This window comes from Cupressus sempervirens, chromosome 8 (assembly GCF_028749045.1).
Source record: "Cupressus sempervirens isolate cs-2001-9-10 chromosome 8, ASM2874904v1, whole genome shotgun sequence".
In the NCBI taxonomy this organism is placed as follows: Eukaryota; Viridiplantae; Streptophyta; class Pinopsida; order Cupressales; family Cupressaceae; genus Cupressus; species Cupressus sempervirens.
In genome coordinates this window covers 81,384,016-81,411,354 of record NC_143125.1, presented here as the reverse complement: position 1 = coordinate 81,411,354, position 27,339 = coordinate 81,384,016, and the positions used below count along the sequence as shown (strand labels likewise).

At 34.3% G+C, this 27,339-nt stretch overlaps 1 protein-coding gene across 5 annotated transcripts in view; it reads right to left on the bottom strand.

Annotated features, from left to right (window-relative positions):
• The window catches only part of LOC149541727 (pyruvate dehydrogenase E1 component subunit beta-1, mitochondrial-like), an 85,883-nt gene extending 63,936 nt beyond the window's left edge, over positions 1-21,947 (bottom strand). For all 5 annotated transcript variants that reach the window (XR_016355366.1, XR_016355365.1, XM_089796851.1 and 2 more), the window contains exons 1-2: positions 21,783-21,947; positions 837-916 (exon numbers count right to left, since the gene is read on the bottom strand). Coding sequence is in view for 3 of the 5 variants with exons in the window: in XM_089796851.1 (XP_089652977.1) it covers positions 837-896 (60 nt within the window). In the remaining 2 variants the exon portion in view is untranslated. The remainder of the gene's footprint in view (positions 1-836; positions 917-21,782) is intronic.
• Between the last annotated feature and the right edge of the window lie 5,392 nt (positions 21,948-27,339).

Here is a 27,339-nt window from a genome sequence, read left to right as displayed (position 1 = left end):
AAAAGACTCACATGAGTTCTTTTTCATTATGTTGCTTATGTTTTCTGATTCATGTGAAGAGAATTTGGAGACAAGGGTTTCAGAAGTTTCAGTTTGGAGAATTAGGAATTCATCATAGTTTTAAGCACTTTGGATAGGTGTAATATCCAGTGAATAGTGCAAATAGGTATGGATTTATTTAGAGGCCATGATTGGATTTATTAGTGAAGAGATATCAAGGGTTTGTGCATATATTTTAAGCTTATTCATTGCAGATCTGTGGGTTATTATTGGCAGCCATTATTAATCTGGTTTCAAACATTTATGAGCAATTTTGTGAAGTTTATTCAAGCGTTTCAAGATTATCATTGGTAATTGAATGATACAAGGGTTAAAGTACATATTTTTAAAGGGTATTTCCAGAACCGATAGTGACAGCCATTGTAAATATTGCGAGCATTGAATATTTATTAGCAGCTGTTATCTAAAGGTTCATACATTTCTGCCATATTTTTCCAGATTTATAAAAGCTTGAGGACCTCCAGGTATAAATGGTTAATGAAAAGCGTTGTAAATATTTATTTATTATGCTCAATAAGAATCAGCGCAGCTCTATTTCATTTACAAAATATTTTATATTTGCATGTTATTAATCTTGTCTGGCAAAAGGTTTATTTTTTATTTTAAACTTGCAAATCATTACCAAACATTCAAAAACACAAATGTGCAAGTTGGAGGTTGAATAACCTGTATGGGTTATTACATCATGCTAAAGAAAATTGAAAATTCAATCAACTCGAATACTGTTTTTAAATTTCAGAGCATCAATAGCTAGTTAAGCAGAAGCTGAAACATACCACTGAAGAAACAAGATTTAACAAGCTAATTGCAGGCTTTTTCCGCAAAGCTCCCAACATCTTTTCTCCCTAGAATTTAACTGCATCCACCAACCAATAATAGTCTTAGTGTTTACTATCACAACATCATAAATTGGAAAAAATGGCAGTCATCTAGGGGAACATGTACTAACACTTGGCAAGTATTTAATTTTGTTCATAGACAATAGCACACATGAATATATACCCTAATGAGTCTGATTTTCAGGAAATCTCTTTAAAATATTTTATGAACTTTGAATAAAATACAACTAAGACATTTGAACCTGTTTAACACCACTGAGAATTAAACAACACAATCTAAACATTTCATTAACACAAACAATATATTACAAGTAGGATAGAAAAGTCAATTTAGAAATTAAATCATTTAAGTTCTCACAACTAACAAAAAAATTTAGTGGGGTTGACTTAAATGGCAATGCCATAAGGTTCTCAAGATGGAGATCCATGCTTGGATGAATCTCCAAATTGACATCTTCAGTTGGAATTCCAAGTGGTGACTCCTGAACCTCCATTGTGGCTCCTTAGCTGAATAAAGTTGAATAAGTAATCATAAATCCTTCCTTCCCAATCTCCAAAAAGAAATGCTTTAACTCGATTGAAATATGAATCTAATGTTAAGATGACACCGGAAATTACAAAATCATTGAAAAGGGAATTACTATGTTCGCCTAGTTATCAGAACAACTACTTAAATCCACCTGCAACGTTAATAAAGATTTAAATAATATTATATATATATATATATATAAATAATTCACAACATTAAATTTTAAACCAATTTACTAGTCAGGACGAGCATTTGCACATAGCCAATAGGCCCTTTGTGTTTTCCATGTCAGAGTGCCTGTTTGAACTTTGACATATGAAGTTCTTGCCAAATATCACTTATTATATCTATCTAGCATGCTTTTGTGAGATTTGCTTTTAATTACGATTGACTGTCAATGATCACAAGTCTTAGCACATATAACAACTCCTTACCAACTTCCAAACAGTCTTTAGGAAATATGGGATACAATTCCAAACTTACAAGTAGGTTTTTGGGAAATACATATGCAAGTGTATGAATAAGAGTATGTATTTGATACATTTCAACACTCACCAAGAGATGTGATAAGTGATATGGTGCTGCAGACACCCTTATATGAACCCAGGTTTCTACGTAAGAGTATGTATTGGATACATTTCAAGTTAATTTTCAACAGTCACCTAGAGATGTGAGAATGGATATAGTGCTACAGACAACCCTATAAGAACCCAAGTTTCTATGTAGCAATATACATTGTTTTAAAAAGATCTCTTAAACTTGTTTAAAGAACAGCTGCATAGTAGATATAATTTTAGAAACTGTAGAAAACCCAAATTGCCAAAAAAAAAGGCCCATAAGATTGACAATCCCTCCCTGATCCCATGTTTCTAAGTGACCATGTTATTTCAAATTGGTGTAGCTTATTTACAATTTCTGCTGCATGGCAGATTTTTTTAACATTGTAGAAAAAATCTTAATTGCTACAAATAGCCAAAAACCATACTCAGAGTTATGATATGATGGACACGCTAATATACCTAGGGCCACAAATAGCTTAGGGCTTATGTATTACAAGTACCCAATCCTTGGATATGAAATGACATGCCTCTATATTTGTGATCCTTAACTAAAATTGGATTGTCACAGATCAACCTCTGGCTTGATTTTTACTATACTTGACAAATTTCAGAAAAAGAAATTCATTTCAACAAGGATTTTATTCTTCAGATCATTTTGTAAAACCAACAGGAACTTATTGCAAAAAAATTTAAAACAAGCCTGATTTGCACTTGATTCACAGGTTCTATCAAAAGGAGCCATTAGAATGTGACTTTGATGTTGAAACTTGAGAGTAATATGTAGTCATACTTCATCGCAACATAAATACATGCAACCCTAGTTTGCACTTAAAAAATGTTTGTGAGAAAAAATTTATTTAGATGGCAACTTTGATCTTAATGGTGCATTGTAAACCAACAATTCAATTATCACTCTCTTTCTAAAAGGCTCAGTGTGCATCATCTCCCAAATCTTCCCCTTCATTTTCGGGAGAATTCTTGCCTTGAGGTCATATGCAACTCTAGCCATTTTTAGAAGGTGGATGAGCCTATTGCTGAGTTGTGCCAACCTACTTTTGCCCACATTCTGGTTGACCTTGACATCTCTACATCCCTTCTGTGGGATGTGGTTCTCATGGTTGAGGATAAGCTATGGACCCCGAATTCCCAGATTTTGAGGCCCTCCCCTTCAAATGTGGGCAATGCTTCTCTACTGGTTATCTGGCCACAGATTGTTCTCTTTTGTGTTGTAAGGGTGCTACCACATGGTGGAAGGATTAAAAATGATGATCATTTGACTTTCCTAGATGCCAATTCTTCCTCTGATGACACTCTTTAGGCTGATGATGTCTCCCCCCAGGTGATGCTCCTATTTTGACCTCCTTCATCCCAGTGGATCTGTCTTGACCTCTTGTTGTTGATGCAATTCCCTCTGGTGGTGCTAACTCTTCTCCAATTGCTACTGCTCTTGATATGCTCCAGCTCATGGTTGCTAAACTTCAATGCTGCCAGCAAAGGTGTTCCTATTGATGATGTTGAATCTCTCTTTGAGGGTTTCACCATCTTGGGTTGGGGATCTTGCACATAGTATCGCTTGGACGGTTGTTCACTGACAAAGGAATAATCACTCTGCAGTCTCTCACCCTTCTCCCAGTATTGTGCAACCATACTTGATGTGGTTTACTAGTTGTGTTGCTAGTTTGTTGTCAATAATCTCCTCTTGACCATTGTTGTAAATATCTTTTGTTTTTACACCATTGGGTTGTAGTTTTGTAAGAGACAACACCCTTGTTTTGCTGCTTTTAATAATTAGAAACAATTCAATTATCAAAAAGTACACAAATTCAACAATAGCTTGCACTATAGTCACAGATGTTTTGTAAGAAAACATTCATTCGAACAGGGGTGTCAATCTTTAATATGTACTCAATAAGAATTTGTTCAAAAAAGAAACAAATCCAACCTTATTTTATCTGTACTCCTCAGATTGTGTTTCAACAACACATTTTTCTGAACGAATAATTTACTCTTCAAAGTTCTCTACTGTCAAACCGACAATTAATCAATAAAATAAAGAAAACAAAATGTTTCCACTAAATCTCACAGGTTTTTGCTAAATATATATATATAGACACACTAGTACTTGCACTAATTGGAAGTGAACTGGTTAGATTGTGACTTATATAGAATAACAATAAATTTTGCAGAAGCGCTAGTTGAATTTATAAGCACTTTATTAATAAATTGATGCAACATCAGAAATGTGTAGCATGTACTACTCATCATTAATTATCTACAGGTCTTGGTACAACATTAGGTGGACAGTCTTAACATGAGCCATTGAAGCAATCTTGGATGTCATGCCCATCAACATTTTGAGCACTGATTTTTTGTTGAGCATATAACTGGCATTCATATTGATAAATTTTGTTTATTCACTAATGCAACCTGATTTTTCCAAGGAATCCAAGTTTATTAACCACTTTTTCCGGCCGTATTATGAAATGGACAAAGTATCATAGTTCATATATTCCTTTTCAACTTAGTTACCGGAATTGCACATCCGGGGCCCAAACCAAATCCGGGGTTCGTAACCAGTCTGAATTCGTGAACCAGTCCGTGTTGGATCCGCGCACAGTCCATGTTTGACCGCTCAAACCCATAGTCAAACACGGACCCTTGCGAATCCGCACTAATCCACGTGCCAAAAAAGAAGTGAGCCCAAAAAAAGCAATAAAAAATATTTGTTTATTATTTTCTCTATCAAACCCTAAAACGACCCCTTTTAGTTGTTGACAAACTCATTTTACACTCATTTTTTCTCTCATTCTTGCAAGTTTGAAGTGAAGTGATTGAAGTCCAAGGAGATCAGTTGTGGAGTGATAAATTCTTTCTTGAAGGCAGATTTAAGTGTTGCAGGTATGCATTTGATCCATTTTCCTTAGTTTTTTTTTCACTGTTTCAAGTTTCTCTAAAGTTTATTCCATGTTTTATAGAACTTTTTAGTATTTTTATTTATATTTTTGTTATAGATTGCAAGTGCAACAATGAGTACTCAAAGCTCAATGGATAGGGAGGGATCTCAACAATTTAAAATTGATAAAGGGTCTCCTTTATGGAGACTACTACAATAGACATTGTAGTGGAGGTGGAGGGTTCTTTTGGGGAGGTATTTTTTGCCAAGCACAATATAGAAGCTCTTACTCTAGAGTCAAAACTTCATTTCTTGGGCCCTAGGGGTAAAGGGATTAATATGTGTGAGGCCTGATAAGAAAGGGTTCCCACCTCGGAAATAGCAGCAGTTTTAAATGGACAAGAAAATGTTGATAAAATAGTTTCAAAAGGAAATCAAAGTTCTTCTAGTGGGAAAAATCAATAACACCACCCACTCACCAAGCCTCTAGACATCCTTTCTTGCCTACATCATCTAGGGAGGATGATTATGATGTACAAGAGCCACAACTCAACACCCTCAAGAGAGGCCCATTAGATAAGGTTGTTCAAAATGAGTTAAGAGACATAGCTGATGAAAAAGTTAGATGTTGCCTCTTTGCAAATGGTGTTCCATTCAACTTAGTTAGATCACCTTATTGGAGGGAGACAATGGTAGCAATAAATAGTGCACTTTGGCTACCATGGCTTTGGATATATGAAAAGGTGTGCACCACCTTATTGCACAATGAGAAAAAAAAAATGTAAAGACCCAACTCAAACCCATAAGAGATTCTTGGGTTCAAACAAGTATATCTATTGTCTTAGATGGATGGAAAGATTGCAAAAACAATCCTTTGATAAATGTTATGGTTGTGACCCTCGAAGGGGCAATATTTTTGAAGGCAGCTGATTGTGAGGGGCAAGTAAAAGATGCTGAATTTATTGCTCACACTCTCATTGATTCCATAGAGGTAATGGATAGTGATAATGTTGTCCAAGTTGTTACGGACAATGCAAAAATTTAGATATGATTACATCTATAGATCAAATCAATTTGGCGATGCAAGCCATTGGCACCCAAATAGATTGTCGAAGCAAATATATGAGGATGAGGTGATTCAAATGTTTGTGACAAACCACCATATGTCACAAGCAATTTTCAGAACTCTCTCAATTCGAGTTATTTAAGGTCAATTTTAAATTTAATTTATTTAGTTTCATTTATGAAATATCACTTTATGTCAGGTTTTACATAATTAAATGTATTGCTAACTTACTATTAACAAGTTTTTAGTTGGTTGAAACGCGCTTTGCATCACACACAATCGTCCTTACACGATTAGTGAGGGTGAAGGAAGCTTTGCCACAAATGGTGATTAGCAACCAATGGAGTATTTGGAAACAATCCAATACAACAAGGGCCCAAAAGGTCAAGGAAATGATACTGGGTGATGATTGATGAGCTCAGGTGGAATACGTATTAGAATTCGCTGATCCTATCATGTCTATGCTTAGGTCTTAGGTTTGCCGACACAAATCAGCCATGTTTGGGGGGCATTTATGATGCATCAATATAATTGCTATTCATATCCTATGTCATTTGAAGGGAGAGAATGACCCTACAAACACCTTATGCAAAACGGCGGAAACAATTGTTCTTCACCATTGGAACAAGATGACTACTCCTTTGCATCTCCTAGCTTATGCTCTCTTCCCCAAGGCCCAGAGATACTTTCTATTCCAGATAAAGTGGCACCTTAAAGAGATATTAAGGTTGCTAGTGGGTATGAGAGGGCATTTATTAGGATCTCCAGCGATCCAAAGGTGAGAGCAAATGTTAGGAGAGAATTTGGGTTATTCATCTCAAGAAAAGATGTAGATCCTATTGCTACGAATAATCAAAGCAGAATGAATGGTATTACATGGTGGTACCTTCATGGGCAAGATTATGTGTACCTCTAGCCTCTTGAAATAAAGATCCTATTACAAGTAAGTTTTAAATTTTAAATTTTGAAGTATTTTTTTTTTTTTTTTTTGCCCACTTGCAATGTATACTTTAACACTTAATTTTGTTTTTTACTCTCTCTAGGTTGCTAGTTCTTCTACCCCTAAGAAAAATTAGAGTACATACTCCTTTATCCACTCAGTGAAGCGTAATCAATTGAGCTCCAAAAAGCAGAAGACTTGGTGTTTGTACACAACAGCTTGCGCCTTCTATCATGTAAAGATCCAAAATACAAGAAAGGGGCAGAGAAGCTTTAAGATGTAGCACCTGAGTCCATTGACTTGGATACGATGATTGAGGATCTTGCTAGAGCCACAATACTTGATATAGATGTTGAGGAGGAGGATGCAGCACTCTCTACTGCTAGTGGAACCAGTTATGGTTCCAATGGTGAGGAGGATGAATTACTTGCAGCCATTGACAACCCTAATGATCCACATTTTTTAGACAATCCATTTGATGATTGAGAACATTTTCATGATTATTGAATCATGTTTCAAGCATTATTGAACTATAAGTATAAGTCTAAGTAGTTTTGTGAACTTGATATGATGATTTTCTTTTGAATGATGAATCATAATGATTGTCTAAGTAGTTTTGGGAACTTGATATGATGATTTTCTTTTGAATGATGAATCATAATGTTTATGTTTGATATTTGGCATTGACGAATGGTCAAGCATCATAGATTCATAGTATGAAATGATTTAGTTTTAGAATTATGTAAATTTCTCTTCTTCTTTTTTATATAGCATATATTATATATATACAGACACACACACACTCACAAATCCTTGCAAATCATAATGGGAAAAAAAATCACAAATCCATGATTTGGAATCTCGAAACCCAAATCGGCAACTAAGCTTTTCAATCTACTTTTACTACAATTGATCCTAATGATTACTATATTTGACTGATTAATTTATCTTGACCTCAAAATTTCTACTGAGTTCTTTGGGAGCATGTGGATCAACAATGTTCAATATGGCTTTTGTACTGAGCTCAAATAGTTTTTGATTTTTCAAATGTCATTTTTTCTTTATTTCCCCGTAAATTTCGCTCAAGACTATTTTTCCATATTTCTGCTCTATTAAGCACAAAATAGTATTTGCATAATATACAACTACACTTTAGGATCATTATGCAGATGTAGTTCCATGAGACTTCAACTATATTTGAGTTGCTTGTGGCTTGTTTTGTTGAGTAACAAGGATCGCTTCTACAAATGTAATTACATTGCCATCGTATTGATGTGTTCCAAATGCAGATCTGAATGACTTATAAATATGAGAGGAGGAGAGATGTCTCATGAAGAGACATATCTCTGTGGTTAATCATCATTAAATAATATATTAACAATAACATTTATATATAGCTATATCTCTATATATAATTAATATATATTATAAATAATATTATATTATATATATTATAATATATATAAGTAGATATAAGAGTATTTTCTAAATGATGATTATTAATAACCATAAAAGGTTTATCTCCGGGTCAATTCAATCCAATTGAAGCTACAACCTTAACACTCCCTTTGAGCCAGGGAGGATTGTTATAGAACACATTATGCTCTCAAGTATATTGAGAGATATCATCTTAGTATGCTATTCCTGGAATGGCAGTATAAAGGATATCAACATAGATGTTATCTTTCAATATAATCCAAAGTATGATTCAACAAGAAATATCAATCATATTCTATTCATCATACTTATATTCATTTAGTATGTGCACTGGCATCAAATCCTAGATGCCTACCAAAAGAATATATTATATCTTGGAAAGATGTGTGATATCTGATCTTTGGCACTCTATGACAACAACTGAATGTAGTCTATTAGATAACAATCATGATCTCAATGACAACCCCTTAATGTAGTCCATCATGACAAGTACCATGACCTCTGGCACACTCCATGACATCAACTTAATGTAGTCTGTCATGATATATTTATTATCATTAATGTCATGAATCGATGAGAGGAACTATCTCAACATATATATTAATATATACAGCCCGATCAGGGCATGATCATAAAGTATCGAATAGCACGAGATATCAATATGTGAAGTAAATCAAACATATATGTATGCATATGTATTTACAAATGCATGCATATACATATACATAAGTACATGTATGTTCCATATGCTAATATCAGATCCAACCGAAGCTATTAATTTAACACTCCCTCTTAGCGAGGGAGGATATACTCAATTTCTTAATCACAATAATCTCATATTTGAGTTTGCATAAAAAATGCTTATACACAATTATATCCCTTTAAGGATATACATTATCTGATTTCCGATACATGCTAGGACACAAACATAGTCAATTAGATAGTCAATCTTGATCTCATGATTTCCGGCTCAATCCAGGACTATCATGATTTGCTTGTTCTCATGACTTCCAGCACAGTCTCGGACAACAAGTTAATGTAGTCTATCATGACAATGGATCAAGAATACATCACAATAACCATAGTATCATGATTTCCACTTCATTTCAGGACAGCAATTTAATATAATTGATCATGATACATTTTGTTAACATGATTACCGGCACATTCCAGGACAACAACTTAATAAAGTCTATCATGATAACATGGTCAAACTATTGCTAAGATCGTCACATTACAATAGAGACCTCACACATGTCATGTCCCATTTTCAAATAATTAAAAATAATAATCTTTTCTAAGGCAGGCAAGCCCAAAAAGGTGAAGTTTCGGAAAAAGGGGATAATCTTTGGAAGCTAATGGACTAATAAATGAAAATTATTATTAAAATATGTTTTATTAACCCCTCTTGGACGTGAGTTAGGGTTATGCCCTCTTTTAAGGAGTTTGGAGGCATTTTGGCTCATTCCAGAACTTAATTTTTGCTCATTTCTTTGTTTTTCTTCAGAGGCTGCCAAACCTGTGGAGAAGGAGACCCAAGAACGGGAGTTTGCAGGTTTCCAGGAAGGCTAAGGACAGGAGTTTGAAGCCATTCCATGTGCATGCTCATGTAGAGTTTGCCTTTGTGTTGAACCGTGCAGATTTGTGAGTTTTCGGGTGTGATTTTTTGTAGGAGTTTGGTGTTTCCAATTGAGTATTTCATATCAGTTTGGGTTGCTGCTGTATGTCAGACTTTTAGACGTTAAAATAGAGCTGAATATATGTATTTGGTCGTGATTATACTTCTGTGATAGATTATTAGTGTTTCTGTGGTGTTTCCGGGCTATTCTATGTTGTTTTCGGGAGCCCGATGAGCATTGTTTTTATCCTCCGTTTGGGAGTTGTTGTGTAAATGTTATGCAGATTTGAAAATGTCATTTTTTAGGCTATTATGCTGCTGAAATTTCTATAAATATGTCCACTTTCAGATTTACTAATAATATGTGAAGCTGTGAAGTTTTTGGCACTATTTCCGGCATACCCGATTTGGAGTTTATTGAAAAATTGGTGGATCTTTGAAAGATTGGTTGTTTGATCTTAAAGATCTGATTAGAGGCTTGAAATATCATATAAAATCAGAAAAGGGACATTTCAGTGGTATTAGAGCTATGATCTTGCGAGCCTGAGGGTTTGTAGAAGTTTGCATGTCAGTTTTGACAACCACCCAAATCTTGCATGTCATAATTTATGGTTGCATGTTGCTTCTAATCAGCTGCATGCCAAAATTTATGGTTGCATGCTACTTCTAATCATTTGCATGTTAGTTCTTGGTGAATTTGGTGGTTGCATGTTGCTTCTAATCAGTTGCATGTCAAAATCTATGGTTGCATGCTACTTCTAATCATTTGCATGTTAGTTCTTGGTGAATTTGGTGGTTGCATGTTGCTTCTAATCAGCTGCATGTCAAAATTTATGGTTGCATGCTACTTCTAATCATTTGCATGTTAGTTCTTGGTGTTTGAAGAAGTTATAACCTATTGGGGTTACACTCTACTTTATCCAGAATGGACAGGTATAGTACAGAGTCTCAGAGGACACGATCTTGGACAATTGATATCCAGAGTCAGAACAGTAGAAAGGATGGTTATTTAGACATTTGAGATAAACTTAGGAAAATAAGCCATGACATGTCTGAACAGTTGGTTGAGCACCACCGTATGATGAATGACATGTTGTCCGACCCAGCTAAGGTGGATAAGTTGACCAGATTTCTATTTGGCAGATTTTCTCACAGGGCAGGTGACACAATTACCAAGAACTTGCATGAGGAGTTTGAGAAACTAGCTTATAGCCAGGCAGAGGTCTCAGATTCTACTCCGCCACAGGAGGTAGTGAGAAAGGATATTCCGCAGATTGATAGTAATGGTCAACTTGATACTCAAATTGAGACAATTGTATACAGGTCGTTAAAGGGTGATATCACAGGTATTCAGGATGGTATAGTTACAACAGGTAGTGACTATAGCGTAGTGGGTTCAGATGATGATTATGAGGATGTTGTTGTGCACGATGGTGAGATACTTGGTAGAGATGAGCAGACATTGAGCATTCATGACTTTGCTGAGAAAGAGTACCAGGCACAGTTAGATGCTTCGTCACATGAGGTTGAGGCTGGTAGTACTTCACACGATTTGTCCAGCCAGCTGAAAGTGAACAAAGACAGTATTGTGACTTCATTATCTCATCATGACATGTATGTGGAGTTAGTTGGTATTGGTCATATTACTCAAGTGAGGATTTTGCTTGAGTTACCAGCTGATTCTAGTTTACAGATATGGACTCGAGATTGTTATATTGGCATTTGGGATTTAGTTGACTGGAGATCTTTAACACTTTTTGGTAGCAGTGTTTGTTTGGGTGCTATCATGGATTTGATTAGCAGATTGCACGGTGTTGTCTTTTCTTGTGCTAGCAGCTTGTCCGATGTTGGTATTAGTTTTTATACACCAGTGTTGGGCTTTGTTCATATATCCAGTCGACCATACTTGCTGGAATGTGCTGATGATCTTTCATATTTGGCAGTGTGTACAGATGAGTCCCAGGATCATATTGGCATTGATGACATCTAGGAGGATGCAGTGGGCAATTTTGAAGACTTAGTTTCCTTGGGTACAAAGGAGTTGGACAGCAGTGCTACAATTTTTGATACTCCGTTTGTTGATATGAGCTTTAGAGTTGATTCACAGGATATGGATGGTAATACTCTAGAGACTAGTAACTTTGAGGATACTCCTTTAGACAGTGCATCAAAGGAGGTTTGTAGGAGATAGTCAAGCCAGTGCCATCATGTGTCTAATCAGTTGAGAGTTAGTGAGCAAGACATTGCTATCGCTTGCCAACATTTCGATGCTGCTTGTCAATTGTTAGCAGTTTATGGATGGGGTTCTCCTACTAGTGATGAGCAGGGAGGCAGTTATCTTTCCTTGACAGAGTTCCACTCTTTATGGGAGGCTATCCAGATTCTGAGACAGGATTATATGCAGTTGGTAGCCGACAGAGATTATCTTATGGAGTGGGGCAGTACAGCATATGATGCATTGTTGGCCAAGGAAGATGAGGTGAGTGAGCTTACTGAGCAGCTTGAGGTGACTTCTAAGATTCTTGAGAGTACACAGTTGGCTTTCAAAGAGTCACAGTTTCATTTGGCTAAGGTGACCATGGAGTTAGAGCAACTACAATCTTTACTAGATTCTGTACAGTTACAAGCTGTGGTGTCTGATGATCTGAGGATATCCATGGTCGAGATTGTCAAAGATAGTGGAGATGGGGATGCATCCATCCTTGATACTAACATTGGCATATCGGGTTCATCCCCACTACAGTCAGGTTCAGTTGAGTTGGGTGCTGCAGCAGATTGTTGTGGTATGCCTGACATGGTGGTGACCTCTAGCACTAATGGCACGAAGACTAGAGATGTTGTATCAAAGACCATGTGTGATGTTGGTGAGCCGATAGTTGGCATGGTTCCTGCTAGTAATACTACTCCCTTGGAGATGTCTTTAGAGGTAGTAGTCAGTTCCAACTTGGTTAGTGATCGATTGCAATCTGAGCCACTGACTGAGATTGGCGCATTTTATCAGCATTACATTGTGAGGTATGCTCATCAATTTACCTTTGATGACCATGTTGATGAGATGATGATATAGAGATGTACTTTGGTTCCTAGTGCTTATCATCAGTTATGGGATAGTTTGACACCTCGGGATGAGAGTTGTGATGGGCACGACATGGCGATAGGTTCTATAGTTGACAGCTTGATAATACGTGACTTAGAGCAGGAGTTTCAGAGTGATGCTTTAGCGGGTGTTGTTATTGATTCTACTCCTTTGGCTATGACATCTCCTAACTTAGCTAGTGATTAGTCACAGTGGGTTGTATCACTTGTTCATGATGAGCTATTGACTGAGGTTGGTTTTTTTTATCAACCTTATATTGCAAGGTATGTACATCAGTTAGCATTTGATCCTTGTGTTGAGGAGTTGATGGCAGGCAAATTTGGTTTGGGTTCCAATTCTTGTTGTTTATCTTGTGATGGCTTTTCACCATCAGGGGTGCATGGGAGTTATGGTTATGAGACAGTGGTCGGTGATCTACAGAGTTGTGTTGACTGCAGGAGTTGTACAGTGTGTGGATTCTCCATACTTGGTACAGTTTCATTCGGGAGCATTCACCATTGTTGCAGAGTTGGATTGTACATTCCGTATAGGCCAGTGGAATGCGTTGATGGTATTTATTGTGTTGGTAGTTTGATTTGTCCACTTTACTTGGGTTTTGATGTTCTAAGAGTTTGTGTCTCGTGGGTTTCTGACTGTGGAAGTTGTGACTTTGGAGTTTGGTTGAGCAGTAATTGTCAGTTTGATTATGGATTCCTCTTGGTTATATTGCAGAGGATATTGCAGGAGCCTGTTTAATTGACAATAGTATAGTTCATGACTACATTTGGGATCCAGGTGGATTGATTGGTTTATTGTTCAGCCATTGCTTGAGGACAAGCAATATTTGGAAGGGGAGAACTTGTCATGTCCCCTTTTCAAATAATTAAAAATAATAATCTTTTCTAAGGCAGGCAGGCCCAAAAAGGTGAAGTTTCGGAAAAAGGGGATAATCTTTGGAAGCTAATGGACTAATAAATGAAAATTATTATTAAAATATGTTTTATTAACCCCTCTTGGACGTGAGTTAGGGTTATGCCCTCTTTTAAGGAGTTTGGAGGCATTTTGGGCTCATTCCAGAACTTGATTTTTGCTCATTTCTTTGTTTTTTTTCAGAGGCTGCCAAACCTGTGGAGAAGGAGACCCAAGAACGGGAGTTTGCAAGTTTCCAGGAAGGTTAAGGACGGGAGTTTGAAGCCATTCCATATGCATGCTCATGCAAAGTTTTCCTTTGTGTTGAACAGTGCAGATTTGTGAGTTTTCGGGTGTGATTTTTTGTAGGAGTTTGGTGTTTCCAATTGAGTATTTCATATCAGTTTGGGTTGCTGTTGTATGTCAAACTTTTAGATGTTAAAATAGAGCTGAATATATGTATTTGGTTGTGATTATACTTCTGTGATAGATTATTAGTGTTTCTGTAGTGTTTCCAAGCTATTCTATGTTGTTTTCGGGAGCCCGATGAGCATTGTTTTTATCCTCCGTTTGGGAGCTGTTGTGTAAATGTTATGCAGATCTAAAAATGTCATTTTTTAGGCTGTTATGCTGCTGAAATTTCTATAAATATGTCCACTTTCAGATTTACTAATAATATGTGAAGCTGTGAAGTTTTTGGCACTATTTTCGACATACCCGATTTGGGGTTTATTGAGAAATTGGTGGATTTTTGAAAGATTGGTTGTTTGATCTTAAAGATCTGATTAGAGGCTTGAAATATCATATAAAATCAGAAAAAGGACATTTCAACACATCTATCAAATGAAAGATCGTCGCCTTTCATGACATAAATTACAACAGCATCATGTAGTAACTCACATGATATCCACCATGAACCAGGTCAAAGGGTGGATCCACCATAACTGCTCCTAGAGGGTGAAACAAGGGTTTTCACTTCAAACTTCTCTCTCAAGGAATTTCACTTCAAATTTTATTAAGGAAAATGCACCTCGCAATTCTCCCTCTGAACAAAAGATCCTAGGAAGTCAAGTCCTCTAGTTACTCCCTTAGACGCTCAATCGCCAAAGCATGCTTGTTGGGACTCCCTCTTAATCTGATATTAATCTTTCAAATTTTGGGTGAAGTCATTACTTCCTCATGATATATACAAGGGTAGGCCCATCAAAATCACACAGTCACACACATGTATTTTTAGACTTCCTCTGAATATTAATCTTCAGAGCTCCTATGTTGCCTTTGAAGAAGTGTTAGACTCCCTCTTAATGGAAGAATATTCATAATCTCAATCATCAAGAATATTCACTTCAAGAGCTTCCCTTTATCCAGTCTAATCATTAGATGACTAATAAATTCTAGATCACATCTTCTTTTAAGCTATTGTCATAAGACTGAGTTTGCATAATGTTTGGTAGCATATGCAAAGTACTTACCTTCTTTTCCTACAAGTACATCCTCAGACATAAAGGAAAAAAATTAAGGCAAATAACTCTTATAATATATATATAATTACAAATAGCAGAGAAAGTACAAGGAATACATAAATGTAAAAACAAGAATACATATTTGCACATGAGGGTCCATAGTCATTTGAAAAATGAAACATCTCCTTTCTAAAGATGGTTCATGTGGGAATGGAACAATTTTTTATTATTCCCCCCACAACGTAAAATTCCCATTCATCTCATTTTATAGAATTTTTAGTCACTATCAAGTTCAATGCATGAAAGCTATCAACCTCTATCTCTAAAGTGATCACAAGATGCCTCAATTTTCCAATCAATCCAAAGTATATGCAGTTATAAATTATTTGCTCTCAATAATGCGTAATGCATCCAATTAGCCTATTCCAAATTCCATTGTATTGTACATTCTGGTTTCCATTTGGAATATGATGATTGACTTGGAATCTTCATCCAAGTAGATGTAGAAAATTCTAGGAAGTCTTTATAGTTTATAGAGGTTCTTCGAGTATTTTGAGCTTCTTCTTTCTGGACTTGAGACCTTCTAAAAGGTCATTTCTCACCCTTCTCCCTTTCAAAGAGGATAACTCCTCTTAAATAATTTCTCCTCCTTCCAACTTTATTGTGTAATGATCAACATAGACTAACTTGTACTATTTCTTACATTAGATATGAATTCATTATAATTCACTTTAATGCAATGCTTGGCAATCATGTGAAAATTGTATTGCTCCATTTCCTTGTACGTTTTCGTGAAAATTAATACTTCACATCCCCTTGAGTGGCTGAATTGAATGTCTTCTTATTTGTTGGAATGGAAATGAAAAACTACATAATCAAGGGTTAGGTCTTATGACCTTTCATTATTAATGCATTTCTCTATTAGAACCATGAGTATTGATTTAATCATATCCTTTTTTATATGATGCTTACATCTATCTGAAGTGCATACATAGCAACAGTTATCCACTTATGATAGATGTCATACATTTTACCCCAATTTTTTTTAAAGGTATAAACTACATCATCATAGTTGTTGTCTTAGCTTGTTTCCTAACTTTTAATTTCTTGCTAATGCATAGAGGATTCCACAAACTAGTTTAGGGTTGGGAAAAAGTTTTATATCAAGGCCATTAGTTGGGAAAGAAAAGAGTAGAACTACCATTAATTATCAGCTCGGTCAATGGTAGTGAAGTCATTGAACGTGTTAACAAAGTCATGAACAACCAATAATAGTTTCATCTTTAAAAATTCTCATCTTGGGAAAACTCGCTGCCTCATATCGAACGGTAAGGTGTAAGGAGCCAATTCCATGCTTTCCTCCTCAAATCTTTAAGGCCCAAATTTCTCTGGCACGATGAAGTACTCTTCCTTCCTATAAGTGCTATGAACCATCCATAAAAAAAAATTCCATCCTTTTGGGATTGTATAACCCTTATAATCAATATTTGGGATGAACTCGTTAAATGTTCCACTAAACAGGGGATTCAACCATAGGATTTCCTGAAGAGCTTGCCAAGTATATTTTATTTCTTTCAAACCTCACCAACTAATTTCTTTACCGTCTTATATTGTTGGTGCACACTATCCTCAGTATCCATACTTGGATGGAAAGCTATGTTGAATAGTTTTGTATATTAGTTGGTTGTACTAAGTCGAGGGGATACAATTCTGAGTCGTGGACATCTTTCTAGCTTGACTACATATCACACCACAATTGTACTCTTATATTGACGACAATTCTAGGAAAGTAGTTCCCCTTCAAGTACTACTCATGGGCTGAATGGATCCTCTGTATATATATATATATATATGCTTGATCAAACGATCTATTTTAGGGCTCGATATAGTAGTTATATCCATAATTGCATGTGTTAGCAGTTAGTCCAATACTTAATGTTGTTGTCTCTTGTTTGTTGATTGTATGCTAGACCGACTTTCAACCCCTTACTTGATATTCGCAGGTTGTTGTTGTTCCTTAATCTTTATTTATATATTGCCCTTTCGTCTCCAAAATGAACTTCACGTGTCGCATAATCCCTCAAGCCACTATGGGGTAAGGTTGTGCCTGATCATTTTCATGTTTGCTAAGGCATACTTGTCCCCTACAATATATGCAAAGATCAAGCAAAGACATATTTTGTGATATTCCCTATGTTGGTCCAAGATCCATTAGATAAAGATTTCCTTTCCACACAACTCCTTACATGGTGCTACATGATGAACCGCACAAAGGATCTTCAGTTCAGGAAGGAATGTTGACATAAAATGGCATTTCCATTCCTTACAGAAGATGTTGAGTGACGAGACAAGCATGTGGGTTCCGACTTTGAAAATCAAAAGTTCCAACTCAATTCTACAGGAATAACTCAACTTTAGAGCATTGATATTCTCCTAGTGGACGTGACCCTGCACATTGGCAGTAGTGTCTTAGACACCCCTTCTCTAGAACATACCAACTCAGGTTCATTATCGTGTGGTCGTCTTCTAAACACAATGATGATTTACTCCACACGGGTCGCAGATAAGTCACACTACTCTTTTTGGTGAGTTCTTTAATGCTATGAGCAACATTGACAAAGCCTCACTTGGATCTACAACCTCACTAAGCACTAATTCTCCTATGTCTTCATGGACAGATCTCTCGTTATTTTAGATTCAGGGATGCTGGCAGCAACTCATCAATTCCACCAAACAAGTCTGCATTTCATATTATCATTCTCTCTGATTTTATTTGCAGCCTGGCTGTGATACCATGTTGACTCACAAGGATCACTTCTACAAATGTAATAACATTGTCATCGTATTGATGTGTTCAAAATGCAGATCTGAATGACTTATAAATATGAGAGGAAGAGACGTGTCTCTATGGTTAACCATCATTAAATAATATATTAACAATAACATTTATATATAACTATATCTATATATATATATATATATATATATATATATATATATATATATTGTATATCATATATGTATTAATTATATATATATATATATATAAAGTAGATATAAGAGTATTTTCTAAATGATGATTTACCAATAACCATAAAAGATTTATCTCCAGGTCAATTCAATCCGACTGAAACTACAACCTTAATACTCCCTCTTAGCCAGGAAGGATTGTTATAAAACACATTATGCTCTCAAGTATACTGAGAGATATCGTCTCAGTATGATATTCGTGGAATGGCATAATTAAGGATATCAACATATATCCATCAACATAGATGTTATCTTTCAATATAATCCGAAGTATGATTCAACAAAAACTATCAATCATATTCTATTCATCATACTTATATTCATTTGGTATGTGCACTAGCATCAAATCCTAGATGCCTACAAAACGAACATATTATATCTTGGAAAGATGTGTGATATCTGATCTCCGGCACTCCATGACAACAACTGAATTTAGTCTATCAGATAACAGTCATGATCTCAATGACAACCACTTAATGTAGTCCATCATGACCTCCGGCATACTCTGGGACATCAACTTAATGTAGTCTGTCATGATATGTTTATCATCATTAACGTCATGAATCGATGAGAGGAACTATCTCAGCGTATATATTAATATATACAGCCCGATCTGGGCATAATCATAAGGTATCCAATAGCATGAGATATCAGTATGTGAAGTAAATCAAACATATATGTATGTATATGTATTTACAAATGCATGTATATACATATACATGCATATATGTATGTTCCATATACTGATATCAGATCCAACCGAAGCTATTACTTTAACATGTTTTACCAAATATTCCTACTCTGTCATTCATGGAGTGGCCAAAGTCGATAATAAATCAGTCTTATAAAATTTGATATTATCAACCAATCATAAAGATTGCACACCACTAGACCAACTCAAAAAATTACCCATAACATTAAATTTCCATTTTGAATTCTTTTGCTGTCCTTAATCTGTATTGTGTCCACACTTAAAGCATTAATACCAGCTGTGTGTAACAATTAAGAAAAGACATAATTTATGGATTTTGAAACTCAAATGCATGCGTTACTTTCGGCAGATACAATGCTGACCATATTAAACACCATTGTACCATACTACACTATCTTTAACTTACGTGCATATTTCCCCATACCTATTTACTTTAAGGCCGGACTGATATTTTGAAAGACCCACGGAGAGGTAGTTGGACCAAAGGTATCAACTTGAGTTACTCTGTTAAGTAGGATTTATTTTCATTTCATCATAGTTAATTGATAGAGCTGCAGACTATATATTAACTGGGGAATGCACTATTTTTCAATGAAAAAGAAGCTTGCTCTTATAGATGTTGATTGACATCTGCTAATAGGAACAGCATAATGGGGGATGGTTCAAAGTTCGAATCAAAATTGAAGTAATTTGTGACATAAAATATCCAATTTTTATGCTAAAATGGGCATACAATTTGAATGCAAATTAAGTCAATCGAAATGCTTTGGATGTGTTGAACAAGATTTTAATATGATTTTTGTGATAATAAAATGTTATGGATCATCCAGATTTGCACCCATGACAGGAATAATGAATACAATAAATTAAACAAGTACACATGATCAAAGTGAGTTACAACAATTTGTCTTTACAAAATACATGGAAAGATGTTAACATTGATCTATTGAATTACCCATATCTGATAGAGGAAACAAGAATCTATGTTGTTGTTGATGGGAGCTAATTTTTTCATCTCTGCCTTAAAGAAAAAGAAGCCAGTGACTTAACGTATGATTGAAGAAAACATGACTGCAAGATTCATAATTTGAACGACTGATGGGGTACAATCTTTTTTTTTTTAAATTGTACTTAATTCGTTGGCCTGCACTTTTCTAGGTGAGGCTACCACATAGGCATTGGTATCATCTATACTAATTGTTGCCTCAGAAAATATTGATGCCCTAGAAATGCACCACAACTAAACATTATCTAAAGTATTATTCTCCTCTGGGTAATTGAATAATTTCTGAATGATAGAAAAGTATTTCTTTACCAACAAGGCTCGCATGTTTCGCCACAGAATGAATTTGACAATAGATTGACTCTGATTGGATGAAAATCAGCTATTTAAGAGTACATTTGGAGCGATTATAGCAGAAAAAAGTCCAACGAAAGTTTGACTATTATTAACATGAACTTAGTATGTGAATGCTGACTTGGAGGGAAATTGTAAGGGGTCTACCAGAGCCAATCGCGTATGGAGGGAAAAGCTTGTACCCACAATATATTAAAAAGTAAGCAGATTCCGTTTTCAATTGATACAGGAATTAATGATAATAGGAAACAAAATTAAATTGAAATAAGACCACATGATCAATGCCTTCAATTAACGGGCCATGTACAGATAAGTAATGCCAACAGAATTGTTTTAAAATGATATGAAACACAAAAAAAAATGAACGGGCCATGTACAGGTTCCCGATCAAAAAGACTCCCTGAAAACATGGTGAGTGACTTCCCTTAAGATTTTGCACAAATTGTATTGTGGTGACAACAATGCCAATGAGGAAAAAGAAAAATATTATGAAACCCTACCACAGCAGAAGTTTTATAAAAACAAATTGAACCAAAACCAATCTCCCTACAGCTTCTGCTTCAATCTATTCTTAATGAGTGAAAAGTAGATCCAATAAATATCAAGGTTCAAGATCTTTCAGGCTCAATAATACACCACCATTATAACAAATCCTACTATTTTCCCATCAATATACACACTTCAGAACTACTCCTGCTCTTACATTTTTTAAATTCAAAGCCACAAAACAAACTAGAAACCGGCCAACGATTAGGCAACAAAAAACTTAAATATTATCAAGCATTGTAAAATTGGAAAATAATCGTTGTATACAACATTTTAGTAACCAAACCACTAATTCTTGTCCCAGAAGTAATTTGTTCGTATGTGCAACAAAGAAAAACATTTCAACTATTCGCAAATAGATAGTTATTATGGAAGAGAGAACTACAACGACAATAACAAAATATTAATGTTTTAGAGAAGAAATGGTACTGAATCAATTTATCACAGGCAAATGCTCACAACATATAGCCACCGGCTAAGAAACGGAGAATTTAATTTTTAAAGGTATTCAATTCTTCAAAAAATAAACATACTTTGATGTTTAATTAGCAGATTGGTTAACAATTACGCAAATGCGCATAATAACACAATATAATCCACAAATTTTATTTCAAGAAAGTTTCATTTGAATGAATCGCAACAGCACTCTGAACTCAAATAGCAAATCATCCGAAGAAAATCCCAAACCTCATATACTCTATACTGGACAGATTTATCCTAAAAGACACTCATTTGAACGGGAGTTACCTGGTTTCTGAATGATCCTGAAGGCCGATTTGAACTCAAGGTGTTTGTAAGATATGATGATTGTGCCGAAAAAACCTCTGTGCCGATCACCTAGAGCTCAAAATAAACTCTCTAACCTCCTCTCCGTCGTACCCCACCAGCCTCCGATTTGTTAGATATTTTTATTGTTTTAAAATTAAAAGCAATTTAATTATATGGTAAAGCGTCTGACTCGTAAACCTCAGTGCCGATCACCTAGAGCACAAAATAAACTCTCTAACCTCCTCTCCGTCATACCCCACCAGCCTCCGATTTGTTAGATATTTTTATTGTTTTAAAATTAAAAGCAATTTAATTATATGGTAAAGCGTCTGAATAGTTTTTAATCCGGCAATGCGGTGTGCTTGATATTTTAACTTGAAAGTGAATATATTATTATTATTTCTTATCATCATCATCATTGTTATTATTATTTTATTGTTTATTTTTAAGTTAAGTGTAATCTGATTATGTTTGGGTGGAATATTTGCCTCCCTAATATAATGAGTGGAATCTTATGCACTTCCATGTACTTTTGAATTGCGCATGTTGTGGAGGCTTGAAAAGAATCTTTATAGAATATTTAAATTTTAGGAATGGACAGGGTGAGTGGGTGGAGTTTAATAAAAAAATGAACTTCAAAGATTGAGGATAGTGGAAGTTATATAATTTTATAAGTAGATAGAGTATTGAAGGTCAAAGAGCATTCACCTATAGTAATGAAATTGATTTATTTTTCTTATATTTTGAGTTTATTTTATTATCATGTTTTTTAAATAAATTTATGATATTATTATATACTAGAAGTCATGTTCTTTTGTGTCTCGAATTGCGAGTCTATAAGAGTTTTGTAAAATTAATAGTGAAGTAATATCATTTCATAAAAGATGACTTTTGCATTCAAGTTAGAAACTTACTAGTAAAATCAGTTATATCCTCGTCAAATACATAGAAAGAAAAATAAAAACAAGGGCTGCGTGAGCAGATGAAGTCCTTGCCTATTGTGGGGGAGCAGGAAAGAAATGTGGAAATGTCTAATTCAAGAAGATTATGGAATCTGAAACTCAACTACTTGTGTCTTTGTCTAGTAGAGCACATCAAGCTTTGGTGCATTTAATATGACAGATCTGGGATTAGTAGTTTCAAGATAATTTTGAAGTAGTAAATGGCTTGAGAACATAAGTAAAATTAAAATAGGCATCTATGTAGAAGTTGATTTTTTAAGCTAAATTGAGTGGGTTTCAAAACCATCGAATTCATGTGCATGGGCTTCACATTATTTATGAAATCAAAATCAATTTGTATGAATGATCCCATATGAATAGGAGGGGCTTGATCAAGATCCAATTGGTTATCCAATTAACTAATCTACTTCTTATTCCACAATAAATATTATCCACCATGAATGTGGATATTTCTATGACGGATTGTTATAGATTATAAAGGATGGGACAAACATTTCAATAATTCTTCTAGCGCAAGGGGACATGGACTTATGTGAAGGCAACCATGTTGGATAGAAATTCAAATAAGTTGAAGACCGAGATGAAAATCCTATGTCTAGATCTCAATTTCCACATCTAATATTTTTGTGGACATACAAGGATGGATGAAACAAGGCCATGTGCAACGAGGAATATAGGAGCATTCATTGTTGTAGGATATTTTATTGTGATCCTTCCAAGTAAAAGAAAGAGGGCCTTATAAGAGCAACACAAACACAAATCAATTTTGTGGTAGATTAATTGACATTAAACTATCCTAAGTAATCTAACATTTATTTTTTGTTAGCTTATTACCTAAATTCAAGTACCTACTCCATTAGAAATTTAGAAGACATATATAGATTGGTTTTATTCTAGAAATTAGATTAAGGGCAATCTTGGAGTTTGACTAAGGTTCACAAATCTGAAGATTAAGGTCTATAGTCAACCAATTGCATGATTATCAAACAATATAATGGTCATATTAAAAAATGCACACATCATTAAACCACTAAAATGACCGACCATTATGACTATTACTAGATATGTCACGTATATTTGTATCAGGTCCTTAATTTCAATGGTAAAATAAGAATTCTTCTTATTTGTAAAAACAACCCAATTTCCAAGCCCAAATACAACATAACATTATTAGTATGTCTCCAACTTTGGAGTTGTATACTTTTATAATGCTAATATTGTATGATAATTTTGTCAATTGTTCTTTTATGATAATCCTATTGATGTTACCAAGCCAATCCAAAAGTGTCTTATCCCCACTTAGATACATTTAAATGTTTTAAATTTGAAGAGCAAAAAAAAATTATCATGTCAAAGGAAAGAAGACTTTAAGTTCCTTGTATTCACCTCCAATTGAATCCAAAGTTCCAAATTTAGATGGTTCTGAATGGAGAATAGACTTTATAAAATTTTGGGACATCATTTATTCACTATTTTGTCTCAAAAAAAATCAGACTATAAATATAAAATAAATTTTTGTACGAAATTCAATATATTTCACCAAAAAAATTATTGACTAAACATGGAATTTTACTCCTCTTCTTCAAGATAAAATGTATCAACTTTTGAAAAATATTTACCTAGCTGAAAGGAAGTTTCAAAAGCATTGAACTAATTTGTTTAACTTGTAATCAATAGTTTTGTCCTTTGAAAATAATATAGAATTCAACATCCACTTGAAGCCTTCTAGAGTCATTTGGGATTTCCAATGAATTTTCATTTGGAATGCCCATAAATTTGCATGAGTGTGTTGTATGGAGCCTTCTTTTCTTGTTGGGGAATAGACAAACAACTCTAGGCATCTCTACAAATTGTATAGATACAAAATTGATGAATCTAGATTGTAAAGAAGATTTAGTGAAAAGAAAGTTTAGCTAATTATGTGCGATCAAGAAATTACATGCTTGCCATATTTGTTGCCTAGGCCTTCGACATGTGAGCTACAAAGCATCCAAATCCATGTTTCTAGTTGCTAACCATTGAGGATTGGCCTTCTCTGAGCTAAAATGTGGAGAGTGGTGTAAGAATCTTAAACTAAAGCGGCAACCAATAACAAAGCAATTGATTAAATTTGATTAAGGGAATGACAATTTGAGAATTTTGGAATCTGAAATTAATTTGCACAAATTCAATTTGAACTCGAAATATTTCTTGTTTGGATTAACCTTCCATCATAAGCAACATAAAGAAGCTAATGATTGTAGGATGAGTTTGTGTCTGGATACTCATTCACTTTACTACCCATATATAAACAATATAAACCTGCACAACATATTAAGAAGGAAGATCATAAATATAGAGTAAGCAAAAAAAAATTGAGTGCAATATTTTAGGAACAGTACTGCATAATTCATAACCTTATATGTTGCAATTTGGTTTCAAGGGATAGATGAACAAAATTTGATGGTGATGGTGGATAAATTGCCAATTTGCTATTCACAAAACATAGACAATTTTTGCTTATATCAAGAAAAATGCTAAAATTTCTTAGAGAAGCACCCAATAAAATTCTTTAATCTCCTTGATGCCATCTATGTAAAATAGGTGAGATCACTAAATTGAGAATTTTTTCCTATCCCTACTAAATCCAACAAAATAGTTACCAAAATTTAATCCAAGAAAAGATCTCTAAATTCCAATACTGGGAACAATTCAACTGTAAACCCCATCAATTTTCCAACATCATACATGGATTCAAGTTATGGGAACTCCAACTTTTGCAGCACAATGATACAAAATTTTAAATAGAAAATATTAGTGTATAAGAAATACTATTAAAAAAATTATTGTTGGTTATATGGATCGTGAAAGAGTCATTTGGGGACACTGAACACAACCCAACAAAAATATTTTAACAACTCTAGTTGAAAGCATTATAAACAAAACAACACATGTGAGAGTCATTGAAAGATCAGAGACCACATATCAATACAAACAATTTCATAGCTTTAAAAAATGGTGTTTAGTAGTTAAAACACAGTACCTATCATGGTCAGGAAGCCATTATTTCCTTAGAAAGAACCTCAACAAAATAACATCATGACCAGCAAAGAAAAACATATTATTTTCATAGACCTAAATATTAGCATGTAGACAACACAGAATAGTGAAAGTGAAATAGAAGAAAATATTTCATTTTGTCAAAACAATAGAAATGAAATAAATTGACAATTTCTCTAAGACCTAAATATTACCATGTAAACAACACGGGATAATGAAAGTAAAACAGAAGAAAATATTTCATTCTATCAAAAAAATAGAAATGAGCGATGTTTTTGTTTGTTGCGTCTCATTATAAACTATTTTTGCTACATGAATAAATGTATCAAACTATTCAAGAAATATACACCTCATTACATGCAATGAATGCATGTTCTCCAAGTTTTGTTTCTTCACATCAATTATTGCAACAATAGACACGTAACTTTTATGGAAAAATGACAATCGCCCTACTTAAATATTTGTGGTGATTTTTGTACAGGAAAAATAAAAGACTACCTAGAAAAATAACATGAGCCAATAGAATAAAACTTATTTATATATATATGATGTCATATAAATTTCATTATAACTTGCAAACTATAATCTATGATAGTATTAGTTGAAAAGGCACAGTTTTCAATCAACCAACTAATACATTACAAGAGATCAAAAACTTTAGTCTCCTACCTTACGACAGGGACTAACAATAGGAGACATTTATATGAGAATAAATTTAATTGTGATTTTTTTAAAGATTGGTTTAAATTATATTTATAATTGTAAATTTGATTTGAGTGTTTAATATTTGTGTGTTATGCTGCAGTAAATAAAAAATTTCAATCACAATGTTAATATCATGTTAGACTAAAATAGGTTATGCAATAAGAGATGCAAGAATAATCAAAGATCATTCAAATTAAAATTAAAATCAACCTCTATCACTCACATTGCATGCTTGATTGGTATCTTCAATAATTGTTCTAAAGTTGGTCAAATTGTCATCGTTAGAGTTTGCATGAGGATAATAGGACCTTAGCATTTCAACGAACTTCTCAATAATAGTTGTGAACATTACCAACTTTTATTGATATTCAAACATCAAAAAACAAGTGGAACATATTCCAACAATCAATTTCCTACAAATTCCTTGATGTAGGTATATGTTTTGATTCAAGCATAATCCATTTTTGTAAGTGTGCAAATAAGGTTTGTGCACTAAAACTAAAACAAAGAAAATTATTATCAAATTGTAGACTATAAAGCATTCTTCTAAGTATGGAGTAAAATTCTAGCATCTTAACAAATCAATCATTAGTGCATCTTTCACAACATGTTTAGATCATATTATTTTGAACTAAGTGTCACATTTTATTTTACTAAAACTAGTTTAGTGCCTAATATTTATAATTTCAACTTCTTTAGTGAGTTAATTATGCATTTATAGCTTTATTTTTTTATTTACCCTAGATCTTTATGTAAGATTTATTTTCCCTTGCACTTTTTGTTGGGTCAAACTTATCTTAAACCATCTAGGATCTTCCCCTTAGGGTTTA